This window comes from Salmo salar, chromosome 10 (assembly GCF_965601325.2).
Source record: "Salmo salar chromosome 10, fSalSal1, whole genome shotgun sequence".
Taxonomy (NCBI): Eukaryota; Metazoa; Chordata; class Actinopteri; order Salmoniformes; family Salmonidae; genus Salmo; species Salmo salar.
In genome coordinates, this window is record NC_138300.1 from 126267055 (window position 1) to 126286388 (window position 19334).

The 19334-nt window shown below is 48.4% G+C and overlaps 1 protein-coding gene across 2 annotated transcripts in view; it reads left to right on the forward strand.

Annotated features, from left to right (window-relative positions):
- The first annotated feature begins 2381 nt into the window (after positions 1 to 2381).
- Positions 2382 to 19334, forward strand: part of prmt2ip (PRMT2 interacting protein) — a 32730-nt gene continuing 15777 nt past the window's right edge. The window contains exons 1-3 of one of the 2 annotated variants that reach the window (XM_082957490.1): positions 2382 to 2661; positions 3906 to 4016; positions 12986 to 17627. In XM_082957490.1, the coding sequence (XP_082813616.1) occupies positions 13023 to 17627 (4605 nt within the window). In that variant the 5' untranslated portion in view covers positions 2382 to 2661; positions 3906 to 4016; positions 12986 to 13022. The remainder of the gene's footprint in view (positions 2662 to 3905; positions 4017 to 12985; positions 17628 to 19334) is intronic. The other variant, XM_082957489.1, reaches the window with a different exon arrangement.

Consider the following 19334-nt stretch of genomic DNA (forward strand, 5'->3'; position numbering starts at 1 on the left):
CACCTCTAAGACCCTCCAGCTCCGTGGTCTAAGACCCTGCAGCTCCGTGGCCTAAGACCCTCCAGCTCCGTGGTCTAAGACCCAGCAGCTCCGTGGTCTAAGACCCAGCAGCTCCGTGGCCTAAGACCCTCCAGCTCCGTGGTATAAGACCCTGCAGCTCCGTGGCCTAAGACCCTCCAGCTCCGTGGTCTAAGACCCTCCAGCTCCGTGGTCTAAGACACCTCTAAGACCCTCCAGCTCCGTGGTCTAAGACCCTGCAGCTCCGTGGTCTAGGACCCTCCAGCTCCGTGGTCTAAGAGCCCGCAGCTCCGAGGTCTAAGACCCAGCAGCTCCGTGGTCTAAGACCCAGCAGCTCCGTGGTCTAAGACCCAGCAGCTCCGTGGTCTAAGACACCTCTAAGACCCTCCAGCTCCGTGGTCTAAGACCCTCCAGCTCCGTGGTCTAAGACCCTGCAGCTCCGTGGTCTAAGACCCAGCAGCTCCGTGGTCTAAGACCCTGCAGCTCCGTGGTCTAGGACCCTGCAGCTCCGTGGTCTAAGACCCAGCAGCTCCGTGGTCTAAGACCCAGCAGCTCCGTGGTCTAGGACCCTCCAGCTCCGTGGTCTAAGACCCTGCAGCTCCGTGGTCTAAGACCCTCCAGCTCCGTGGTCTAAGACCCTCCAACTCCGTGGTCTAAGACCCTCCAGCTCCGTGGCCTAAGACCCTCCAGCTCCGTGGTCTAAGACCCAGCAGCTCCGTGGTCTAAGACCCAGCAGCTCCGTGGCCTAAGACCCTCCAGCTCCGTGGTCTAAGAGCCCGCAGCTCCGAGGTCTAAGACCCAGCAGCTCCGTGGTCTAAGACCCAGCAGCTCCGTGGTCTAAGACCCAGCAGCTCAGTGGTCTAAGACACCTCTAAGACCCAGCAGCTCCGTGGTCTAAGACCCTGCAGCTCCGTGGTCTAAGACCCAGCAGCTCCGTGGTCTAAGACCCTGCAGCTCCGTGGTCTAGGACCCTGCAGCTCCGTGGTCTAAGACCCAGCAGCTCCGTGGTCTAAGACCCAGCAGCTCCGTGGTCTAGGACCCTCCAGCTCCGTGGTCTAAGACCCTGCAGCTCCGTGGTCTAAGACCCTCCAGCTCCGTGGTCTAAGACCCTCCAACTCCGTGGTCTAAGACCCTGCAGCTCCGTGGTCTAAGACCCTCCAACTCCGTGGTCTAAGACACCTCTAAGACCCTCCAGCTCCGTGGTCTAAGACCCTGCAGCTCCGTGGTCCAAGACCCAGCAGCTCCGTGGTCTAAGACCCAGCAGCTCCGTGGTCTAAGATCCAGCAGCTCCGTGGTCTAAGACCCTGCAGCTCCGTGGTCTAAGACCCTGCAGCTCCGAGGTCTAAGACATCTCTAAGACCCTCCAGCTCCGTGGTCTAAGACCCAGCAGCTCCGTGGTCTAAGACCCTGCAGCTCCGTGGTCTAAGAGCCCGCAGCTCCGAGGTCTAAGAGCCCGCAGCTCAGTGCAAGAGGTGTCACTACAGTTTTTACATTACACTCAGAAATACCTGTTGAGGGTCTTTCTCTAATAAGTTAATGATCTAAAAACTAACTACTGACAAAAGGTCAAGCTCTGATGTGCTAACCTAATATACCTTAGTCTTGTGAGGCCAGAACTGGTTAAATCACAGCTCCTGGGTAGTGTCTTGGCTTCTAATTACTTCACTGCACCTTTATTTACCCTTTTAAGTCCCATACGGCACCCTATAGACAGGGCTCTGGTTAACAGTAGTGCACTATATAGGGAATAGGGTTCTTAGTGCTCTGGTCTAAAGTAGTGCACTATATATAGAGAATAGGGTTCTTAGGGCTCTGGTCTAAAGTAGTGCACTATATAGGGAATGGGGTTCTATAGGGCTCTGGTCAACAGTAGTGCACTATATAGGGAATAGGATTCTATAGGGCTCTGGTCTAAAGTAGTGCACTATATATAGAGAATAGGGTTCTATAGGGCTCTGGTCTAAAGTAGTGTACTATATATAGGGAATAGGGTTCTATAGGGCTCTGGTCTAAAGTAATGTACTATATAGGGAATAGGGTTCTATAGGGCTCTGGTCTAAAGTAGTGCACTATATAGGGAATAGGGTTCTATAGGGCTCTGGTCTAAAGTAGTGCACTATCACATTGAGGTTGCTTAATTGTTACCCAGAAGTGATTTGATGTTGAGATAAAAAGGGCTGCATTGGACCTTTAACATTGTTCTATTGTGTAACTCCGCCTATAGACCCTTTAACCCCGCCTATAGACCCTTTAACCCCGCCTATAGGCCCTTTAACCCCGCCTATAGACCCTTTAACCCCGCCTATAGGCTAGATCACAGACCTTCCCTCCCTTGTCTTGTCTGTCGCTTATTGGCTGAATCCTTTCCCTCCGACTCCAGCGGACTTCGAGCAGTTAACAGCACTGATGATAAAAACATATCGGCATACTACAATGTATATACGGCATACAAGGCAATTTACATCGCGTTCCGGATTCCAATTCTTTAACCTGACATTTGAGTGAATGCCATAATTTGGTCCGGTAAACCCTGGCCGTGTAATCGGAAGCAGCATGTGAAGTTTCGATTAGTTTATCTGACTTCTGAGTGTTTCATGGATTCTTTGCGGGAACTTTGTTCAGTAGCCTACTCAGAATAAAGAGGTAAGTTGACGTTTTGTAACTGAAGTTAATTTCTTATTAGTCTGTTACCGATTTTGCACCGCTATTGATTATTTGAAGATGATTTGATCATGCCAATCACGATATTAGAATGTGGATTTTTTTTTTTTTTCTTCTCACAGATCACGATTGTTTAGGGAATATTTAGTTGAACTCCAGTGACCCATTGGTGCACGCAGCCACGTGAAAAGTAACGCTGATACTTTGTATCGATGGATGCGGTCATAAAACTGTCGCAACAACTGCCGCGTTCACAATAACTGGGGACTCGGGAAAACTCCGACTTCAGTTTTTTTTCAAGACAAAATGAGAAATGTAAAAAAACGAGCTCCCTTTGGGAAAATTCGTTTTGTACGGTCATCCAACTCGGAAATTCGAAGATGGGAACTCGGCATCTTTCTGTGGCTCTGACTTTCCGACATGAAGATCACTGACGTTATGATTTTTCCAGCGGTCTTGGAAGCGCCAAACGTCCACTAGAGCACGTTTTGCATGGCCTGGTGCCCGGGTGGATGGAGATTTCACTTAATGACCAATGGAATGGTCTAAATAATTTAATTCCGCCCATCCGGCGCACCGGGCCATGCAAAACGGATCCGCCCATTGTAGCGCGTTGAATCACCCAGCCAGATACTGTGTTCATATCATAGTTGGAACTACGAAACTCAGACGTTTCCGACTTGCTAATTGGTTGTAGTTATACACCTGCTGCGTTCAACCAGTTAGCAAGTCAGATATGTTGTGAATTTGTCAATGTCAACAACAAAAAATTAAGCAAATATTTGTTGCTCAATTGCATTGATTTAAATGTATTTCAAGTCCATCTCAGAAATGCATACTAGTTTCAGATTCTCCGAGCTGTGACACAGTAGGCTTACCCCATTACCACAATGATGTTATAGTTTTCCTGAAAATGTATGGGGGCTTCTAGTCCAATAATGGACTACAAGAGCCTAACGCTCTTCCTTATAGTACAAGGTTCTTACATGTTCTAGTTAAAGGCGAATTGGCTCCGGAAACCAAAACAGCTAAATACTCCATCTAAACATGAATCGATTGTCAAATGTGGTATGGTTCTAGACACACAACTCCCTCTACTTTCATATCACATCAAAAGAATGTCACGAATGTAAAATACATTTACTGCTCACTGTTTTAACAGCTGTAGCCGACAGTATTTGTCAGTGACAACACGTCTGTGGTGTCCGTCTTCCCTTTACGCACAGGTGTTCAGAGACGCAGATGGCTAATTAGCACAGGTAGTCAGTCCTCTGTCTTCCGTAAACAAGCGCTGTCAAATGGAAATATGCCCGTGTGGGAACCTTAACCCTATAAAGGTGTGTATCAATTTAACCTTTTTTTTGTTGTTGTATGATTTATCTCTAGCTGTTATGAAAGATAATGTCCGTATGCTTTCAAAACCACAAGCTTTGTCTGTTAATGTTTAGACTGAGCGTCGTGGCTCTTAACAAAACTCCCCTGTATAGAAAACTCCTTCATCCAAACACTTTGTAATGGAATGAAACTCAGAATCATGATCACGGGCTAGGGAGCTCCAGGATGGCTGCGTCAGTTGGTTGAACCTTATAAACCTGTGTATGGTTTTACATAGTGTCATTTGCATACTTTCCCTAAGAGGCTATTCATGCAAACAGCTATTAGCCTACTCTGTGTCAAAGGTAGCCTACGTATTTGCAAATGCATCAACTTAATTTGCTTTAGAAAGTTGAGCTTCTTTTCAAACATTTCTTTGTTGCAGAAGGAGGTATGACAATGACATGTCAGAGGCTAGACATGCAAATTCACTATCTAGACTCCATGGGCATGTCTAGCATATACAGTATATATATGTGTGTATATGTACAGTACCAGTCAAGTTTGGACACCCCTACTCATTCAAGGGTTTTTCTTTATTTTTACTATTTTCTACGTTGTAGAATTGTGAAGATGTCAAAACTATGAAATAATATACAGTTGAAGTCAGAAGTTTACATACACTTAGGTTGAAGTCATTAACTTGTTTTTCAATCACTCCACAAATTTCTTGTTAACAAACTATAGTTTTGGCAAGTCTGTTAGGACATCTACTTTGTGCATGACACAAGCAATTGTTTACAGACAGATTATTTCACTTATAATTCACTATCACAATTGCAGTGGGTCAGAAGTTTACATACACTAAGTTGACTGTGCCTTTAAACAGCTTGGAAAATTCCAGATAATTATGTAATGGCTTTAGAAGCTTCTGATAGGCTAATTGACATAATTTGAGTCAATTGGAGGTGTACCTGTGGATGTATTTCAAGTCCTACCTTCAAACTCAGTGCCTCTTTGCTTGACATCATGGGAAAATCAAAAGAAACCAGCCAAGACCTCAGAATAAAAATTGTAGACCTCCACAAGTTTGGTTCATCCTTGTGAGCAATTTCCAAACGCCTGAAGGTACCACGTTCATCTGTACAAACAATAGTACGCCTGTATAAATACCATGGGACCACGCAGCCGTCATACCGCTCTGGAAGGAGACGCGTTCTGTCTCCTAGAGATGAACGTACTTTGGTGCGAAAATCCCAGAACAACAGCAAAGGACCTTGTGAAGATGCTGGAGGAAACGGGTACAAAAGTATCTATATCCACAGTAAAACAAGTCCTATATTGACATAACCTGAAAGGCCGCTCAGCAAGGAAGAAGCCACTGCTCCAAAACCACCAGAAAAAAGCCAGACTACGGTTTGCAACTGCACATGGGGACAAAGATTGTACTTTTTGGAGAAATGTCCTCTGGTCTGATGAAACAAAAATATAATTATTTGGCCATAATGACCATCGTTATGGCCATCTGATGCAGCACTCAATCACTCTCCTTCTTGGTCAAATAGCCCTTACACAGCCTGGAGGTGTGTTTTTCATTGTCCCGTTGAAAAACAAATGATAGTCCCAGTAAGCACAAACCAGATGGGATGGCGGATTGCTGCAGAATGCTGTGGTAGCCATGCTGGTTAAGTGTGCCTTGAATTCTAAATAAGTCAGTGTCACCAGAAAAGCACCCCTACACCATCACACCTCCTCCTCCATGCTTCATGGTTGGAATCACACATGCTGAGGTCATCCATTCACCTACTCTGTGTTTCACAAAGACACGGTGGTTGGAACCAAAAATCTCACATTTTGTATTCGTCAGACCAAAGGACAGATTTCCACCGGTCTAATGTCCATTACTCATGTTTCTTGGCCCAAGCAAGTCTCTTCTTATTGGTGTCCTTTAGTAGTGGTTTCTTTGCAGCAATTTGACCATGAAGGCCTGATTCACACAGTCTTCTCTGAACAGTTGATGTTAAGATGTGTCTGTTACTTGAACTCTGTAGCATTTATTTGGGCTGCAATTTCTGAAGCTGGTAACTCTAATGAACTTATCCTCTGCAGCAGAGGTAACTCTGGGTCTTCTTTTCCATGAGAGCCAGTTTCATCATAGCGCTTGATTGTCTAAAAGTAATAATGGACTGTCGTTTCTCTTTGCTTATTTGAGCTTTTCTTGCCGTAATATGGACTTGGTCTTTTACCAAATAATCTTCTATATACCACCCCTACCTTGTCACAACACAACTGATTGGCTCAGACACGTTAATTTGTGGAATTTCTTTCCTTCTTAACTTTAACATCTACTTGATCTGTGTGCCCCCCTCAACTGCACTGTTCAATTTACAGTGAAATAATACCATGCAATTGTTTGAGGATAGTGCACAGTTATGAACTTAAATGTATTAATAAACCAATTAGGCACATTTGGGCAGTCTTGATACAACATTTTGAATAGATATGCAATGGTTCATTGGATCAGTCTAAAACTTTGCACATACAGTGCTGCCATCATGTGGCCAAAATCCAAATTGTGACTGGGCTGGCATAATACATTGTCTTTCCTCTTGCATTTCAAAGATGATACAAAAAAAATTCATGTTTTTTTTTCTTTGTATTATCTTTTACCAGATCTAATGTGTTATTCTCCTACATTAATTTCACATTTCCACAAACTTGTTTCCTTTTTCAAATGGTATCAAGAATATGCATATCCTTGCTTCAGGTCCTGAGATACAGGCAGTAAGATTTGGGTATGCCATTTTAGGCGAAAATTTGAAAAAAGGGTCAGCTCCATTTTAAACAAGGCACACCATTTTAATTTAAATTCATTCCAGGTGACTACCTCATGAAGCTGGTTGAGAGAATGCCAAGAGTGTGAAAAGATGTCAAGGCAAAAGGTGGCTACTTTGAAGAATCTCAAATATAAAATATATTTAACTGTTGTTGTTGGTTACTACATAATTCCATATGTTTTGTTTCATAGTTTTGACGTCTTCACTATTATTCTAAATAAAGAAAAATCCTGGAATGAGTAGGTGTGTCCAAACTTTTGACTGGTACTGTGTGTTTTTGTATGTATCCACACACACACTGAGTATAACAAACATCAGGAACACCTTCCTAATATTGAGTTGCACCCCCCCTTTGCCCTCAGAACAACCTCAATTGTCGGGGGCCTGGAGTCTACAAGGTCTCAAACGTTCCACAGGGATGCTGGCCCATGTTGACTCCAATGCTTCCCAGTTGTGTCAAGTTGGCTGAATTTCGTTTTTGGGTGGTGGACCATTCTTGATACACACGGGGAAACCTTTGAGCGTGGGAAAAACCCAGCAGCGTTACAGTTCTTGCATCTACTACCATACCCCGGTCAAAGGCATTTAAATATTTTGTATTGCCCATTTAGCCTCTGAATGGCACACATACACAATCCATGTCTCAAGGCTGAAAAATCTTTCTTTAACCTGTCTCCTCCCCTTCATCTACACTGCTTTGAAGTGGATTTAACAGGTGACATCAATAATGTAATGGAAAGAGCAGGCGTTCCTCATGTTTTGTTCACTTAGTGTATGGATAACGTCTAGTAAAATGACATTATCCTTGACCTGCTGGCCATCCAGTCCGTGGTCCTCTCTTCACTCCAGGCGTGGGGTGGGTTGGGCCGACTCCATGCTTGGGCGTGGGGGGGGGGGGGGGGGGGGGGGCGACTCCAGGCTTGGGTGTGGGGGGCAACTGCATGCTTGGGCGTGGGGGGGGCGACTCCATGCTTGGGCGTGGGGGGGGGGGGGGGCGACTGCATGCTTGGGCGTGGGGGGGCGACTCCAGGAGTCTGTGGGGTGGGGCCGACTGCATGCTTGGGCGTGGGGGGGCGACTCCAGGAGTCTGTGGGGTGGGGCCGACTCCATGCTTGGGCGTGGGGGGGGCGACTCCATGCTTGGGCGTGGGGGGCGACTCCAGGAGTCTGTGGGGTGGGGCCGACTCTATGCTTGGGCGTGGGGGGGGCGACTCCAGGAGTCTGTGGGGTGGGGCCGACTCCATGCTTGGGCGTGGGGGGGCGACTCCATGCTTGGGCGTGGGGGGGCGACTCCAGGAGTCTGTGGGGTGGGGCCGACTCCAGGGGTGAAAAAGCTGTGACTCAGAGTTGGTGTTTGTGTCAGCAGGCTGTTTGTTTCAGCTCTTACAGGGAGGGGAAATATGTCCTCTGGTCACTCAATATATAATTAGTCATAATGATGGGTAGCCACGTTGTTTATATGGCTCTGGTCATGTCTAGTCTATCTAGACTCTATTCATTCCATGGCAGCTAGATATACTAGCTAAAGGGCTAACCAGAAAAACATCCAAAAAGGGCGTTGAGGCGAAGGGGAGACAAAGCTAAGGCTTTCTTCCATTGTCTAAATATTTTATTATTGTGACTAATGACACTACAGTGCATTCGGAAAGTATTCAGCCCCCTTCCATTTTTCCACATTTTGTTACATTACTGCCTTATTATAAAAATTGATTTAAAAGAGTTGTTTTTCCTCATCTACACACAATAGCCCATAATGGCAAAGTGAAAACAGGTGTTTGCAAATAAAATAAACATACCTTATTTACACAAGTATTCAGATCCTTTGTTATGAGACTTGAAATTGAGCTCAGGTGCATCCTGTTTCCATAAATCATCCTTGAGATGTTTCTACAACTTGGAGTCCAGCTGTCCCCCTTCTTTAATGGAAGAAGTTAGGATCCACCAACACTCTTCCTAGAGCTGGCCGCCCGGGCCAAACTGAGAAATTCGGGGAATAGGGCCTTGGTCAGGGAAGTGACCAAGAACACGATGGTTACTCTGACAGAGCTCCAGAGTTCCTCTGTGGAGATGGGAGAACCTTCCAGAAGGACAACCACCTCTGCAGCACTCTACCAATCAGGCCTTTTATGGTAGAGTGGCCAGACGGAAGCCACTCCTCAGTAAAAGCCATTTGACAGCCCACTTGGAGTGGAAGGACCCTCAGACCATCCCTACGGTGAAGCATGGTGGTGGCAGAATCATATCGTGGGGATGTTTTTCAGCGGCAGGGACTGGCAGACCAGTCAGGATCGAGGCCAAGATGAACGGAGCAAAATACAGAGAGATCCTTGATGAAGAGTGCTCAGGACCTCAGACTGGGGCGAAGGTTCACCTTCCAAAAGGAAAACAACCCTAAACAGACAGCCAAGACAACGCAGGAGTGGCTTCAGGACAAGTCTCTGAATGTACTTGAGTGGCCCAGCCAGACCTCGGACTTGAACCCGATCGAACATCTCTGGAGAGACCTGAAAATAGCTGTGCAGCGACGCTCCTCATCCAACCTGACTTGAGAGGATCTGCAAAGAAGAATGGGAGAAACTCTCCAAATACAGGTGTGCCAAGCTTGTAGTGTCATACCCAAGAAGACTCAAGGCTGTAATCGCTGCCATAGGTGCTACAAAAAAGTACTGAGTAAACTGTCTAAATACTTATGTAAATGTTCTTTTTCAGATTTTTATCATGCAGTATTGTGTGTAGATTGAGGGAAAAATAACAATTGAATCAGTTTTAGAATAAGGCTGTAACAATGTGGAAAAAGTCAAGGGGTCTGAATACTTTCCGAATGCACTGTGTGTGTGTGTGTGTGTGTGCGTGTGTGTGTATATATACAAAAGTATGGGGACACCCCTTCACCCGTTCACATTAGTGGATTCGGCTATTTCAGCTACACCCGTGTATAAAATCGAGCACACATCCATGCAATCTCCATAGACAAACACCGGCAGTAGAAAGACCTTACGGAAGAGCTCGGTGATTTTCAACGTGGCACCGTCATAGGATGCCACCTTTTCCAACAAGTCAGTTCGTCAAATTTCTGCCTTGCTAGAGCTACCCCCCGGTCAACTGTAAGTGCTGTTATTGTGAACTGGAAACCTCTAGGAGCAACAACGGCTCAGCCGTGAAGTGGTAGGTCACACAAGCTCACAGAACGGGACCGCCGAGGGATGTAGCGTGTAAAAATTGTCTGTCCTTTGTTGCAACACCCAGGAGAAGGCACTTTGCATTCGGGCAGGTAGCTAACTGTAAAGTTTGGTGGAGGAGGATTAATGGTTTGGGGTTGTTTTTCATGGTTCGGGCCCCGTAGTTCCAGTGAAGGGAAATCTTAACGCTACAGCATACAATGACATTCTAGACTATTCTGTGCTTCTAACATTGTTGCAACAGTTTGGGGAAGGCCCTTTCCTAGTTCAACATGACAGTGCCCCCGTGCACCAAGCGAGGTCCATACAGAAATAGCTTGTCGATCGGTGTGGAAGAACTTGACTGGCCTGCACAGAGCCCTGACCTCAACCCCATCAAACACCTTTGGGATGAATAGGAACGCAGACTACGAGCCAGGACTAATCACCCTAAATCAGCGCGTGACCTCACTAATAATCTAACATCTAGTGGAAAGCCTTTACCAGAAGTGTGAAGCTTGTTTTTATAGCAGCAAAGGGGAGACAACTCAATATTAATGCTTATGATTTTGGAATGAGATGTTTGACGAGCAAGTGTCCACATACTTTTGGTTGTGTAGTATATGTAACCTCACAATGTACTGTGTGGTCCATAGTTTTACTGCTTTCCGTGGTATAGGTCAATCAATGTGGCTCTTTACCTCCTGCGTTGTTTCCCTGATAACTGAATGGTGTATTGAAGAGAATGTAATGTGACAGCAGACACAATGAACTCTAAGGTCCAACCCTGACTGGAACTCACTGCAGGAAGGATAATTATTCTCCATCATAATGTTATTATTATTGGCTTTCTGACGGTGGTCACACTGGTCAGACTGACCCCGTACTACAACCTGCTTTTCTACGTGTGAATAAGTAATATGTCATGAATCATGAACATCTCTCTTCAGTTGAAGAGTGTGTGTGTGTGTGTGTGTGTATCTCTGCTCTATCCTCCTGACGTGTAGCTAGCTAACCACCAGTCCCTCCTGCCTGAGTTTCCACACAGAGGTGTCTCTCATCCAGATGGACTGACTACATAGAGAACAGCAGCACAGGCAGGGTGCAGGCAGGGTGCAGGCAGGGTAGTGTGCAGACCAGGCCAGGCTGTAACTTCTGAGAGCAGGGTGCAGGCAGGGTAGTGTGCAGACCAGGCCAGGCTGTAACTTCTGAGAGCAGGGTGCAGGCAGGGTAGTGTGCAGACCAGGCCAGGCTGTAACTTCTGAGAGCAGGGTGCAGGCAGGGTAGTGTGCAGTGCAGACCAGGCCAGGCTGTAACTTCTGAGAGCAGGGTGCAGGCAGGGTAGTGTGCAGTGCAGACCAGGCCAGGCTGTAACTTCTGAGAGCAGGGTGCAGGCAGGGTAGTGTGCAGACCAGGCCAGGCTGTAACTTCTGAGAGCAGGGTGCAGTCAGTCCCAGTGTGTAGGGAGTTCGATGTGTAGGCAGGGCTCTGTGCAGAGTGGTAAGACAGTAATGAGATGTAAACACGTGGCTTGTGTGTTTACATGCTTGTCTATAGTACACAGGAAATGGTAGCATGAGGCTGAGGCATACCTAACTGTGGGCTGTGGAGATCCTGGGCTGTGGAGCGCCCCGACTGTGGGCTGTGGAGATCCTCGGCTGTGGAGATCCTCGGCTGTGGGCTGTGGAGCGCCCCGACTGTGGGCTGTGGAGATCCTCGGCTGTGGAGATCCTCGGCTGTGGGCTGTGGAGCGCCCCGACTGTGGGCTGTGGAGATCCTCGGCTGTGGAGATCCTCGGCTGTGGGCTGTGGAGATCCTCGGCTGTGGAGATCCTCGGCTGTGGGCTGTGGAGATCCTCGGCTGTGGGCTGTAGAGATCCTCGGCTGTGGGCTGTAGAATACCCCTGTGCGCTAGATGGGGCGACCTGTCTACTTCTGTGTTTAGGTTGTGGCCCACATGAGCTAGGCTAAATGTAGGTGACTGTTTACTTCATCATGACGGTATTTCCATGTCCTCTGCAAAGAGGTTGATATCACATCTCAGTATTACTGAGAAAGCGTCGGTGGTGTTTCCTTGAAGGTTGAAATACAATCTTCACTTTAATCCCCCTCCAATATGTTCTCAGATTACAGTTCTGTGGTGAAGGGTGATTTTAATCACGTTTGTGAAGCAGAGATGATGGACGACAGAACACACACATATATAAAGTTTACATTCCAACCTCACCACAGTAAATGGCATGAGTCATACGTGTTGCCTATTTCCTTATATAGCAAAACACCAGATTGGAATGAACTGGAGACTTACAGCACTGTTTGGAGATGTAGAAGATGGTACTTTAAACAGAGGCTACTTTCAACTACTGTACTTTAGTGCTTGTCCAGCTATTTTGGAACAAATGCTATTTTATCGTGATGAGTTTGTTTTTCCTGACAAGGTCATAAGCTGGAAGTCACAAGCTCCCAAGACCTTTTGGTGTTGCACCGTCTTCTCTCTGAACAGGAAGCGGTGGATTTGTTTTTTTTCTTCTTGTATTTTCAACAAATGTACTTATTCTTGTTTTGGTATTTGACTGTGAGTTGAGATGTTTTGTTGTTGCTCATAAGTGAACAGAGGTAGCCTGGTTCCTAGTCTGTTTGTGATAATATTCCACTGCCGTTTGGCATATGACACGGAGTGGAATGTTAGCACAAAACAGGTCTGGATTTCAGGCTAGATCAGAACTAAAACGTTGAGCTTTTTGACCTGAGTGACCTCGTGTCTGAGACCCTGTTTTTAACAGAATCACTCTATATTATTGTGTTTGTTTGTATTTGAAAGACATGAACATTGATGCTCATCGTATTTGTAGCCATAGAGTTGATCAAATGGGGACAGAGGAACTAGGACCTGACTACAACTTGAACTTTTGGAATAATTTGAACCGAATGACCTCATATCTGTTAAGCATTTTGAACAGCATTTCTAGTATAAACATCTCTTCTCTCCTGTGTTTCAGATCCTGGTGTATTATCGGACCACCACAGAGTCAACACATGATGAGCAGCAGCAGTAAACGAGTCCAGCCAAGCTTCACTGTCGACCCGCTGGTCCAGAGCAAGATGCCCCGGCTGGAAGGGCCCATCATTGGTAGCGTGGTGTCTACAGAGGCGGGGGGGCTCTCTAAACCAGCCAGCCTGGCTCACTACCCCTCCGCTCCCCACCACACACCCCAGACCCAGGCTCTACAGAACAACAGGGCCTACTTCACCTATGACCTCAGGGGTCACGACCTCTCTGACCCTGACCTCCAACCTTCCTGGAGCCCCTCTAAGGGGTTGCTGCTGAACAGGAGGAATGTGGGGGTTTCCCCTCAGAGCGCAGAGGAGGGGTCATTACGAAACCATATAGTTTACAGCAGGGCAGAGAACATGACTTTTTCTACTGAGAGTGGTGGTGGTGGTGGTAACTCTGTCTCTGTTGCTGCTCAGGACACTCCAGCCAAGCAGGGTTTTACCTACTATACCAGGAGCCCAGGCGGGCTGAGGAGTCCCACCAGCAGCCCTGGGACCATCGCTATACCCATTGCTGTGAGGAAGCAGCTTCCTGTTGGAGGAGTTAGCCTCTCCCCTCAGTCTGAGAACTCTGTCTGTCTGGGTCTGGCTGTTCCCAAACCGTTCTACGGACACCCCTCCCCCTGCTGTTCTGAGCTGGGCTGTAGTGTAGGACAGAGGCACAGTCTGGAGCAGAGGGGGGGAGTACACAGGATCCATCCCCATCTGAATGTGTATGAGGGGTGGCTGTATAGGCCTAGCTCGCACCAACCCAGGGCTCTGCAGCTGGAGCATGGTGTTGAGACAGAGAGACGATCAGACAGACTGCCTGATGTCAAGGACCAACCCCACCACAGTGGAATCCCCAACAGAGCAGCATCAGCACAAAGGCTTCCTGTCTTCATGGAACCAACCTACAGCATTGGTTACCCATGTTCCCCGGCCCGTGCCATACTAGGCCCCTCCTCCTCATTTATATGTGACCCCCCCTCTTCACGGTTAAGCGCCTCCCCCTATGGGGCTGATCAACACCAACGTTTACAAATCCCCTCCAAACGTCCAACCTATCATAGCTTGGTCTCCTCCCATCCCTCTCACCCTTCCTCCTCCCATCCCTCTCACCCTTCCTCACATCCCTCTCACGACTCCTGCCCTTCCTCCTGCTCTTCCTCTCACCCTTCCTCCCATCCCTCTCATCCCTACTCTCACCCTTCCTCCCATCCCTCTCACCCCTCCTCCCATCCCTCTCACCCCTCCTCCCATCCCTCTCACCCCTCCTCCCACCCCTCCTGCCCTTCCTCCTGCTCTTCCTCTCACCCTTCCTCCCATCCCTACTCTCACCCTTCCTCCCATCCCTCTCACCCCTCCTCCCATCCCTCTCACCCCTCCTCCCATCCCTCCCACCCCTCCTGCCATCCCTCCCATCCCTCTCACCCCTCCTCCCACCCTACAACATACAAACCCATGACCCCTTCCTCCCATCCCTCCCCCCATCCCTCCCACCCTACAACATACAAACCCATGACCCCTTCGCACCATGGCGTTCCAGTGACGTTACAGGTTTATCAGGGCCGCTCTCCTCCCAACGTGGCCAAATACAGCCAGCTCCCAGTCGCACAGCCCATTTTCTACTACCATCCTCAGGCAAATGTGGAGGGAGAGAGTGAGAGTTGTGGAGCAGGGTTTAAAGATGCAGGAGGAGGAGGAGGAGGAAAGCACGGAGACAGAGACTGGGAGGATGTAATGGTTCCTAATGGTTCTAAACGACCTCCCAGTCCCACCCAGACAGGACCACACCTAGCTTCTCATCTTGCCACCACAGCAACCCCCTCCCACTACCTTGTCTCCCAGTCTGTGTACAGTACTGATGTCCCCATGTCTAGCCACATGGCTCCTAGTAGCCACCCATACCTCAGGAGTTTTGACCAGCCCTCCTATCATCAATTGTACAGGATGCCCCTGAATGCAGCAGGTCAGATGAGAACCACTGCTGTAGCCCTAGAGAGACCCTGTGCCTCGCCATCTCCTCCCAGCGGCCTACAGCGGACTGAGAGAGCCCTGGACTACTCCCTGTCTCAGTACAGATCTCCAGTAACCTCTCCTCAGGTGTCCTCCCCCAGGAGACGCCACCTATCTCGGGGACACTGTGAGTCCACACTCCCTGGAGCCCCACTGACTGTCTCCACCACACTGTCACGGGCTGACTATGGCCATCACAACCACCCAGCCAACCACCCAGCCAACCACCACCACCACAGCAAAAACCATGCTACTACAGCCATGTGTACCACTGCTGCAAACTATGGCAACCACAACCACCGACGCATAACTACACGTAACCATGACAACGCCACGTGTCAGGGAGCGGCTGGTTCTACTGTAGTGAGGCTTAGAGGCGGTCCGGTCCCTCAGTCTAATGGAGACATGAGCACTACTGGGACAGAAACCCTGAAGAGATGCGTCTCTGACTCAGACCGAACCATCAACATAGACTCTCCCTCCCCAAAACACACACAGGACAATGGGGATGACGTCATTGATGTGGAACTGTATCAGAAACGACAGAAGTTGAAGGCGAACGGAGAGAGAGGGAGCGCAGAGGAAAATGGAAGGAGAGCAGAGGCGAAGGGAGCGAGAGGGAGCGTAGAGGAAAATGGAAGGAGAGCAGAGGCGAACGGAGCGAGAGGGAGCGTAGAGGAGAATGGAAGGAGAGCAGAGGCGAAAAGAGAGGGAGGTGGACTAGATAGCTGTCAGTCTCCCTCTCCTCCCATGCCAGTCATCAACAGTGTTTTCAGCCTGGCTCCATACAAGGCTTACCTAGAGGCTGCTGGCATGCTGTCTCCACCTGTTAGAGGATCTCAGAGAACTGACCACCATCCTTCTGGATACTGTGTGTTTAAACCTGAGGCCCAGTCAGCCCCTCACAGACATCATCAACACAAACAGGAAACAGGCCTTACATCTGACCCACGCAGGCCTGAGAGAGACCCTAAACGAGAGGAAGAGAAGCCTGTATCAATCAATCACAGGATTGATAACCATGTAGTCCGACCAGCCTCAGAACAGCAGAGGCCTGTAGTCGAGCAGAGGATTCTGGGTACTGTAGTCAGATCAGACACTACACAGAAGAAGCCTGTAGTTCCTGTTTTTAGTGAACCACAGCAGGGACCCTCCCAGAGGATCGACATGGAGGAGATGGAACCAGAGAGGGAGGTGGAAGTGAAGACTGACGATTTGCAGATTAAAGTGGTTAAGGAAGAGGAGGAAGAGGAGGAACCACAGCAGGAACCAGAGAGGGAGGTGGAAGTGAAGACTGATGACGACATGCAGACTAAAGTGGTTAAGGAAGAGGAGGAGATGGAGGCGGCAGCAGCAACAGAGACGGCTGTGTTTGTACATGATCTCACCGTGGGTGTTATTAAGAAATGTGAATCTGACAAACTGGACAGTAAATTGTCAATAACGTCAGATGAATGTATTTCTATGTCGGCTACAGATGTGTCTAAATGCAAAGCAGAGACTTCAAATAGATGTGTGATGGAGGGATCTTTTACTTACAACGTGCACCACCATCAGCCCCAAACTCAGCACCAGCCCCAGTCCTACCACCACCAGCCCCAGTCCTACCACCATCCATCCCAGCCCCAGTCCGACCACTATTCACCCAATCCACCCCAGTCCGACCACCATCCGCCCCAGTCCGACCACCAACCTAACCATCATCCATCCCAGACCCAGTCCGACCACCAACCGCCCCAGTCCGACCACCATCCATCCCAGCCCCGGTCCGACCACTATTCACCCAATCCGCCCCAGTCTGACCACCATCCGTCCCAGTCCGACCACTATTCACCCAATCCGCCCCAGCCCAACCTACGTCCCAAATCAACAACTCCACCCCAACCCCTCTCAATAAGGCATAGGATGTTGGGCTCGTTCACCCATAATGTGCACCACCCGCCGCAGGCCCATCATAAGTCCTATGACCAGACTGCTACACCACACCCCAAATCATCCACCCCTCCCCAATCCACCAAACTGAACCTTAAAAACATCCCTCCTCAATGTCTTAAACTCTCCGCCTATAAGATCGTCCTACCAGATAACATGCTCCGGCCTGTTGCTCCCTGTCCCCGCTCTACAGAGGTCCCACACTCACCCACTGACCCTACCGCTGTAGCCAAGTCCAGCCCTCATGCCCTTTCAGACAGCATCAACAGCTCCCGACCAGCCAGACAGCACTTCCTAGAGCTGCACCTCTTACTTTGTAACCTGGTCTCCAGCTGTGTGTCCCACACCCCACCCACAGAGCTCCAAACCTGGCTGTCCCAGCTGGACATCTCCGTTATCTCCACCACCATTTCCCCACCCAAGGCCCAGAAGGTGACCTCTCTGCTGGGTTCTGAGGCCAGGGAGGTGTGGCTGAGGGGACCAGAGATCCAGGCTGCCCTCCAGAATGTGCTCCAGAGACTGGGGCAGTATGTAGCCCAGAAGCATTGTCCCTTCCCCCATGTGATGAGGACAGGCGCGGTGTTTGTTCCCATGCTGGTGGTCAAGGAGCTGCTCTTCCCTCAGGTCCAGGGGGCCTACATCGACCAGGTTCTCCAGGTACAGTTGTGACGTACTGGATCTAGATCTAATCTTAAATCAATACATTTTAGGACCACAGAAAATACATAACATCACTCATTTCATTACACGTGACACGTCACTCCATTTCATTCGGAAAGTATTCCGACCCCTTGGCTTTTTCCACATTTTGTTACGTTACAGCCTTATTCTAAAATGGATGAACTTGTTTTTTCCCCTCATCAATCTACACACAATACCCCATGATGACAAAGTAAAAACAGGTTTAGATATTTTTGCAAATTTATAAGAAATAAAAAACTGAAATATACCATTTACATAGTACTGAGTAAAGGGTCTGAATACTTTTGTTGAAGCACCTTTGACAGTGATTACAGCCTCGAGTTTTCTTGGGTATGACGCTTGGCACACCTGTATTTGGGGAGTTTCTCCCATTCTTCTCTGCAGATCCTCTCAAGCTCTGTCAGGTTGGATGGGGAGCGATGCTGCACAGCTATTTTCAGGTCTCTCCAGAGATGTTTGATCTGGTTCAAGTCCGGGCTCTGGCTGGGTCACTCAAGGACATTCAGAGACTTGTTCCGAAGCCACGCCTGCATTGTCTTGGCTGTGTGCTTAGGGTTGTTGTCCTATTAGTCTGGGGCGAAGGTTCACCTTCCGAGGTCCTGAGCGCTCTAGAGCAGGTTTTCATCAAGGATCTCTCTGTACTTTGCTCCGTTCATCTTTCCCTCGATCCTGACTAGTCTCTCAGTCCCTGCCGCTGAAAAACATCCCCACGGCATGATGCTGCCACCACCATGCTTCACCGTAGGGGTGGTGCCAGGTTTCCTCCAGATGTGACGCTTGGCATTCAGGCCAAAGAGTTCAATATTGTTTTCATCAGACCAGAGAATCTTGTTTCTCATGGTCTGAGAGTCATTTAGGTGCTTTTTGGCAAACTCCAAGCGGTCTGTCATGTGCCTTTTACTGAGGAGTGGCTTCAGTCTGGCCACTCTACCGTAAGGTCTGATTGGTGGAGTGCTGCAGAGATGGTTGTCCTTCTGGAAGGTTCCTCCATCTCCACAGAGGAACTCTGGAGCTCTGTCAGAATGACCATCGTGTTCTTGGTCAACTCCCTGACCAAGGCCCTGCTCCCCCGATTGCTCAGTTTGGCCGGGCGGTCAGCTCTAGGCAGAGTCTTGGTGGTTCCAAACTTCTTCCATTTAAGAAAGAGGCAGGCCACTGTGTTCTTGGGGACCTTCAATGCTGCAGACATCTTTTGGTACCCTTCCCCAGATCTGTGCCTCAACACAATCCCGTCTCAGAACTCTACGAACAATTCCTTCAACCTCATGGCTTGGTTTTTGCTCTGACATGCACTGTCAACTGTGGGACCTTATATAGACAGGTGTGTGCCTTTCCAAATCATGTCCAATCAATTGAATTTACCACAGGTGGACTCCAATCACGTTGGAGAGCTCATTTCCGAGCCTCATAGCAAAGGGTCTGAATACTTATGTAATTAAGGTATTTATGTAAGTTTTTTATACATTTGTAAAAATGTATAAAAACCTGTTTTTTGCTTTGTCATTTTGGGGTATTGTGTGTAGATCGATGAGATTTTTACATTTTCTTTACCCATTTATAGAATAAGCCCGTAACGCAACAAAATGTGGAAAAAGTCAAGGGTCTGAATACTTTCTGAATGCACTGTATAAAAAAGTATGTGGACACCCCTTCAAATTAGTG